This window comes from Polypterus senegalus, chromosome 6 (assembly GCF_016835505.1).
Source record: "Polypterus senegalus isolate Bchr_013 chromosome 6, ASM1683550v1, whole genome shotgun sequence".
Taxonomy (NCBI): Eukaryota; Metazoa; Chordata; class Cladistia; order Polypteriformes; family Polypteridae; genus Polypterus; species Polypterus senegalus.
The window spans coordinates 2,048,683-2,054,869 of NC_053159.1; the positions used below are offsets into that span (position 1 = coordinate 2,048,683).

General features: G+C 46.8%; 1 protein-coding gene across 2 annotated transcripts in view; it reads left to right on the top strand.

Annotated features, from left to right (window-relative positions):
• si:dkey-91i10.2 (uncharacterized protein LOC555224 homolog) overlaps positions 1–5,774 on the top strand; it is a 72,783-nt gene extending 67,009 nt beyond the window's left edge. For both annotated transcript variants that reach the window (XM_039755238.1, XM_039755239.1), the window contains one exon: positions 2,934–5,774. In XM_039755238.1, the coding sequence (XP_039611172.1) occupies positions 2,934–3,747 (814 nt within the window). In that variant the 3' untranslated portion in view covers positions 3,748–5,774. The remainder of the gene's footprint in view (positions 1–2,933) is intronic.
• The last annotated feature ends 413 nt before the right edge of the window (positions 5,775–6,187 follow it).

A 6,187-nucleotide genomic window follows, 5' to 3' on the forward strand; every position in this document is an offset into this window, starting at 1 on the left:
GGGTGCGTCCACCTTTACCAGAACCGTGACGAGAAGTCCAGGGGGGTGCCATACTAGGGAGGCCTCCATTACGTCCCAGTGCAGGTCAAGTGTAAGCCAGTGGTACGGCCCACCGCTGTGAAATCCGACCATCTAGGTGGGACAGTAATGTTGTCCATAAGGACAGAAGAAGTTCAGTTTATTTGTCGTTGGTTTAGTTAGTAGCTAAACTGTCCCCATATGTCGTCCCAAGGTTTCTGCTTCACCTCTGTAGTTTCCTCCAGACTCCCACAGCTCTTTACATAAAGAAGTGCTTTGTGGCTTCAGTCCTAAACCCCTTAATGTCCATCGGTGTCACTGAATACGTGACGCACCGTTCAGTTGAAAGAATTGTGCCGAATCGACTTTATCGATGCATTTGAGGATTTTGAAAACCTGGATGAGGCTGAGACTAAGCAGTTTTAATTCTCTGACTCGTCCTTCAGTCGTCTGCACCCGTTTCCTCTCCTCCAGCCGTTTTGAGGTGGTCTGCCCATTACCAGGGTACTCCAGTACACCAAGGAGTGCTTGTGTGTGACGTGTAGCCAATGTGGGCCTTGCTTGCACACTACCCTGGCGCTTTCAACCCGAGAAAACAAAGATTTTTAACAACGCTCCCCGGAGTCCAATACGTCTGAAAACGTAGCGTCAGTGTTCTGTCGTGGATGGACGTCAACACGTTTTTCCCAAAAACGATACTCAAATTGCGCTTTAATCGGTTCATGATTATTTCACCGCGATTCCCTGATTTGATCCTGCACATTTTCCAACACAGCAGAATATAAAAAAATATAAAAGAGTTATCTCTGTCTTGGGGAGACAGACTAGGAAGATGAGACGTGATTATGAGACACTTTAACTTGCTCCCAGCTCTTAAAATAACGACAAGCAAAACACGCAGCTCGTCAGCAGTAGAAAGCCAGCAGATGATCGCTTCTTCTTGCGCTCGTTCAGTCACCCATACCACACACCACCCCCCCACACCACAACACGAGTGGCAAAGACATGAAGTGGCAGCTGTACAGCCTTTGAAATGATCGGGCAGCTCGCCAGCAGCAACAAGCTAGCAGATGATCCGACGGCATCTCCTTAGCGGGTGGAGCCGCCTAATATTATAAAATAAAATCTAAATATCTAAAAGAGTGCTGCTTACCTCTGTGCATCTTAATTACATTTTGTTAAGTCTGAATGCTGCACACATGCGTCACTTACCAGTCGCTACAGTTTTGTGAGAAATCCCATGACTGGCGTTGTTACCGTTGTAGTGAGAAAAAATTCAGAGCCCCAAGAAAATCAGATTGTAAATAACTCGACAGCCTTTATTACTTCTGTTCAGTAAGAAGGAGCGCTTAATGAAGAGGACGGGCGTAGACAGCCGCTGACTGAACTCGCAGTATGACTGGACAGACAGACACGAAAGCACAGCGCAGTAAAGTGGAGATGCAGACGCGGACACAAATGTATTTATTTATTGATTAAATTATTTTTACAAATGCTCTTTGGTACAAGATGCGCTCCACTTGCTGTGCACTGCTAATAATCCGTCATCTCGCAGACGAACACAGAGCTAAACCCGTAAAGTGTCGCTTGAACACGTGCTTTGTTTTTATTTAATAAGACGGCCGTCGGCAGTTGTGAAGACTGTTCAGCTGTAATCGGCGCGCTCATTGGACACACGCTCAGGTCTTTGCAGCTCCTTAAAGGGTTTCTTCCTTTTCTAATCGGCTATCAGAGTCCGGACTGTGCTGAACGTTGGGAATTTGAGTTGCACGGGGCTCTGAATTTTGCTCTCCGCTGTCCTAATGGACCTTTATGGGCAGGGTGGTGGCTCTGAGGTTTGAATCCCACAAATGCCAGCAGTCATTCTAGACCCGTGAGAAAAGGCCCTTAACCTGCAGTTGCTCCGTCCCAGGTATGACGTCAGCCTGCATCCAGCCACACAAGTAGGGCCTCTAAAGAAAACTTGGGGGTTGGTGGCACAATTGGCACTTCAGCCACCATAAAAAACCTCCCAGTGTGTCATTCCATCTGAACTGGTGTGGTGCTGAGGTGTCACCTGTCACATGGCATCACTCGGGTCCTAATCTGGGATCTTAAGGTGGTTTGTCATGTGGTGGGTTCGGCAATGCGCAGGCCTCTGACCTCCCTGTCCACATGTCCATTGTACACGAAGGTCACCATCACTTTGGGCGTTTTAGTACAGACAGCAGGGATCCGTTTGTAAACGATGAGAAAACTCCAATGTGGATGGAGATCTTATAAAATCGTATCAAAACTCCATTTTTACACAACAGCCTGGTAGTGTGGACGCAGACATTAGGACAAATATTGGAAAGTGTTGTTTCTCACCAGAACCACAGGCACCCACCCAAGCAGTGTGGAGGACAGTTGGATTTCAGGGTTATTTTAGGGAAATTAGGTGAACAGGACTGGCGAGCTTGTTGGGCAGCATGGCCTGTTTTGGTCAAAACTGATCCAGTAATCCCAGTGCTACTGGGATTGTCTCTGGCCCTCCTGACAATGACAACAACCTTTTTAGCTTCTCATTCCAATATGAAGTGTATCTTCTGTTCTGTTTGGGACGCTTACGGTCCTTGTAAGCTTTGTATGGCACTTTGGAGCTGGTGGTGGTTGGCGTTGCAGAGGATTCTGGCACCCCTTGCATGTTTTCAAGGGTTAACCAAGCCATACAACAAGATCCCAGCAGTGTATTCTGGTCCAGTCAAATGCCGCCTTCTGCCCCACGTCAGACCAGCTTGCACAGATCCTCTGGCTGGTAGTGGCAGATCGACAGCCTGGCTGCACTTTTGCGGCCTTTACTTTGTTGCATTTAGTTCGGCCCCAGACGGCGGCTGTTTAATCGACGTCAGTTGTGAAGTCATGTTCAGTCACAGTCTTTGCCTTCTCTGTTACAGAATATTTCTGGACGTCTCCCAGAATGACAACACGGCTCTGCGGCGTATGAACCTGAGGTCTTTCCTGATGGCCCCTCTACAGAGAGTGACCAAGTACCCTCTGCTGCTGAGCAGGATCAGTAACGCCACCTCGGAGTACCACCCAGAACACAGCAGTCTAAGGGAGGCAAAGAGCCGCGTCGAGTCCCACTTGGAGCACATCAACATGAAGACCAAACAAGAAGGCAACTCGTGGTCACTGCGCTCTTTTCGCCGGGACAGTCGCAAGAATCGGGAGGTGATCAATATTGAGATGAGGGAAATCTCCATGAAGACTGTAGGCTGGCCTCGGGAGAACACCCGCTTTGTCATGGAAGGCCTGCTGCAGTTGTCTCAGCCTGCTGACGGCCAGTGGGTGAAAAAGGGGAGCAAAGCCTTAAAATTCCAAAACATGCATGTCCTACTGATGGTCAACATGAAAAGGACTTTTGAGGTGAGCCTCGATGGGGCCGCCCTGGAGAACTTGGTCCAGCAAGAACTGGTGAGGGACGCCGTGCTGGTCCTCTTTAAGGACAAAAGCAACGGAAAGTTTGCGGTTCTCCGGGAACCCATCCACCTGAGTAACTGTGTGGTTTCGGCTGATCCGGACTGTGACGACACGTTCGAGTTGTTGGATATCAGGCGGGAGGCCTTTGTCTTTCGCGCCGCAGAGAAATCTCGGACTAACCAGTGGTTTCGACAAGTTAAGAGATACTCCCGAGAGCTGGGCTCATGGAAGAAACGGCGCAACGCTCTGCCCAACATTATGATCAGCACAACTCAGAGTCGGTCTTAGGTGCAGGCCATCAAAGCTTTTCTACTCTTCTGTGCGACTCGGACCCGCTTTGATGTTTAGCACATGTGCAGATTGAGCGGCAGCCATCTTTGCACTGGAAGCCCACAGCTGGGAATGTTCAGGTGGCGTAAGTGAATCAGGATGAAGAAAAACAGTAAGAACCAGCTGATAAACCACCTCATGTTCTGTGTGGCCGGGCTGTCGGAAGTGACGGATCGGCGGAAGTTTTCTCTTTGGTTCAGAACTAACAATCACTGATCTCACTCACATAACTGGCCATTATGCAGATACACACTGTGGTAGCCTTCACACTGTTAACTCGGTGAAAACCGCAATCCCATCATGCATCACGACACATTCCCTGGATACATCCCGTGAATGTCTCTGGTGGCATTTATCACTGTGTGTGCGAGAGCAACATCCAAAAACAAAGCAATAAAATGAAGAGTGTGTCGTGCGCAAGCCGTTGCAGCCCAGACAGTGTTGCGTGTGACGTGCAGGTTGTGTTTCTTTTCTTTTTTTTTTCCTTTCTTCTTTGCGCCGCCTTTTCCTTTATTTTGCAGTAGTAAACGAGGCGCGTTTCATAAGAGCGACAGGCGCACGCCAGCACGTCACGTCAGTATTTCTCCACTCTGGCAGAGGGGTTCTGTGGTAAACGACGGTTAGCCAATTCCTTCCTTTCACCGAACTCCATCTTTAATTAGCTGCCTTGTTTGCAGTGATTCACTTTTGTCAGAAAATTTACCAAAGATTTTTTTGTCATAGCTTTTATGAACATTTATGTTTCACGTTAATCCTTATCCGTATTAGCCGTCTCCCTTCGTTATCATTCCTATAATCACATGAGCAGATATCAAGGTAGCACGTAAAAGAAATCCACAGACCAAAATCGATTTGTTTTATAAAACGTGTAAAGCTGAAACCTTCGGGAGGAGGCGGGTGGGGATAGGCAGGGGAGTCTAAATTTGTTAGGAGATGCTAAATATAAAAAGCTTGTGATTAGCAATACAAAAGCATCCACATGCACAAATAGCCGACGGGACTGGACTCCATTACATGTCATCCTCGCCCTCTTTCAGTTTTCCACGGTATCTGAGGCCCACCACCTTTTGACAGTCATTGCTGCTTTTGGGACCTTTCAAATCTCAGCTCAATGTTATTTTTGAGAAACTGACGTAATAGGATTGGCAAGCTTATTGGCCTGGATGGCCTGCTCCCGTTCAAATATTTAAAGGTTGTATGTGGGCTGCCGCCCTGTCATCTCTTGAACGGACTTTAGCCTCTCACTCATGTTCTGCGTGCTCTTGGCTCCCGTCAGTGAGGTACTCGAGGAGCTGTACCGCTGAACGATGGCAGAGGATAAAAAAGTGATGACGATGAACAATAACGCTGGTGTTCAAATTTGAAGTCAAAGTAAACTTAGCCAGAAACTGAGCAATCAAAGAAACTGCCACTGAAGCCGTATCTGGACGAGAATGAAGTCCGTGCTAGAAGTACACCTTATGACGACTGGTGGTGAATGTATGTGTGTGTACCAACAGCTCAGACCACATCAGCAACCCTCATTTATAACAATATGTCTGTCTGTACAAATCCCCCCATTTCTAAATAAACTGTACATACGAGTGCGCATTTGGACCTTAGAGGGGATACCCATCTCCCCCCTCCCTGTTATTCAGACCACACAACCTTTCTCCCACTTCAGGCACTGGATAAAGTATTTATTACCAGTAATTACCTCTGGACTTTCTGTCGCTTCCGAATTGATTAAAGAGTTTGATTCGCACAGTTTTAGTTTAACTTGGGTTTATTTTTTTTTTTTTTTACAGACTTTTTATAGAAGGTAAAATCTTGTTAATTTTTACGAAGATGTGAACACACAATCTGTAAAAAGTCACCAACCTAACAATTCGGACAGGACTAACCTCTTCCTCCTTTTCCTCCTCCTCTTGTAATAGTAAGCCTTACCGCTCTCAAGATATCCGTAATCTTGGACAACTTGTGTTCTGAAGTGCTGGCTTAAATACCATCACCCAGGTGATAGCACCACAGCATAAGTTTCCCCCAACCACACAGAGCTGTGTCCCCCCCCAGCAAACCAGCACCTATAAAGGCAAGAGGACTAAGGAATCCAAAATGGCGTTGTGGTCTTTTCAGAAACATGGCAAAAAACAAAATAATTTATTGAAAAGCAGAACACAAGTGAATCTTTATAAATATAAACCAGTTTCTGTCTCTACAGTAGTAGCACTCTGTTGGGCGTATTCAGCGTTAATGTTTGCAAAGTGCCAGCTGTTGAAATGTATTTGTAATACGTGTAGTAATAAAATGCAGCACATTTTTCATTCCAACAGATGGTGCCTCACTGCTGTTGAGAATCCTGTAGCAAGTGCCGTATAGTTGAGGCACGAGACAAACTGACACTATGACTTAATAAGAG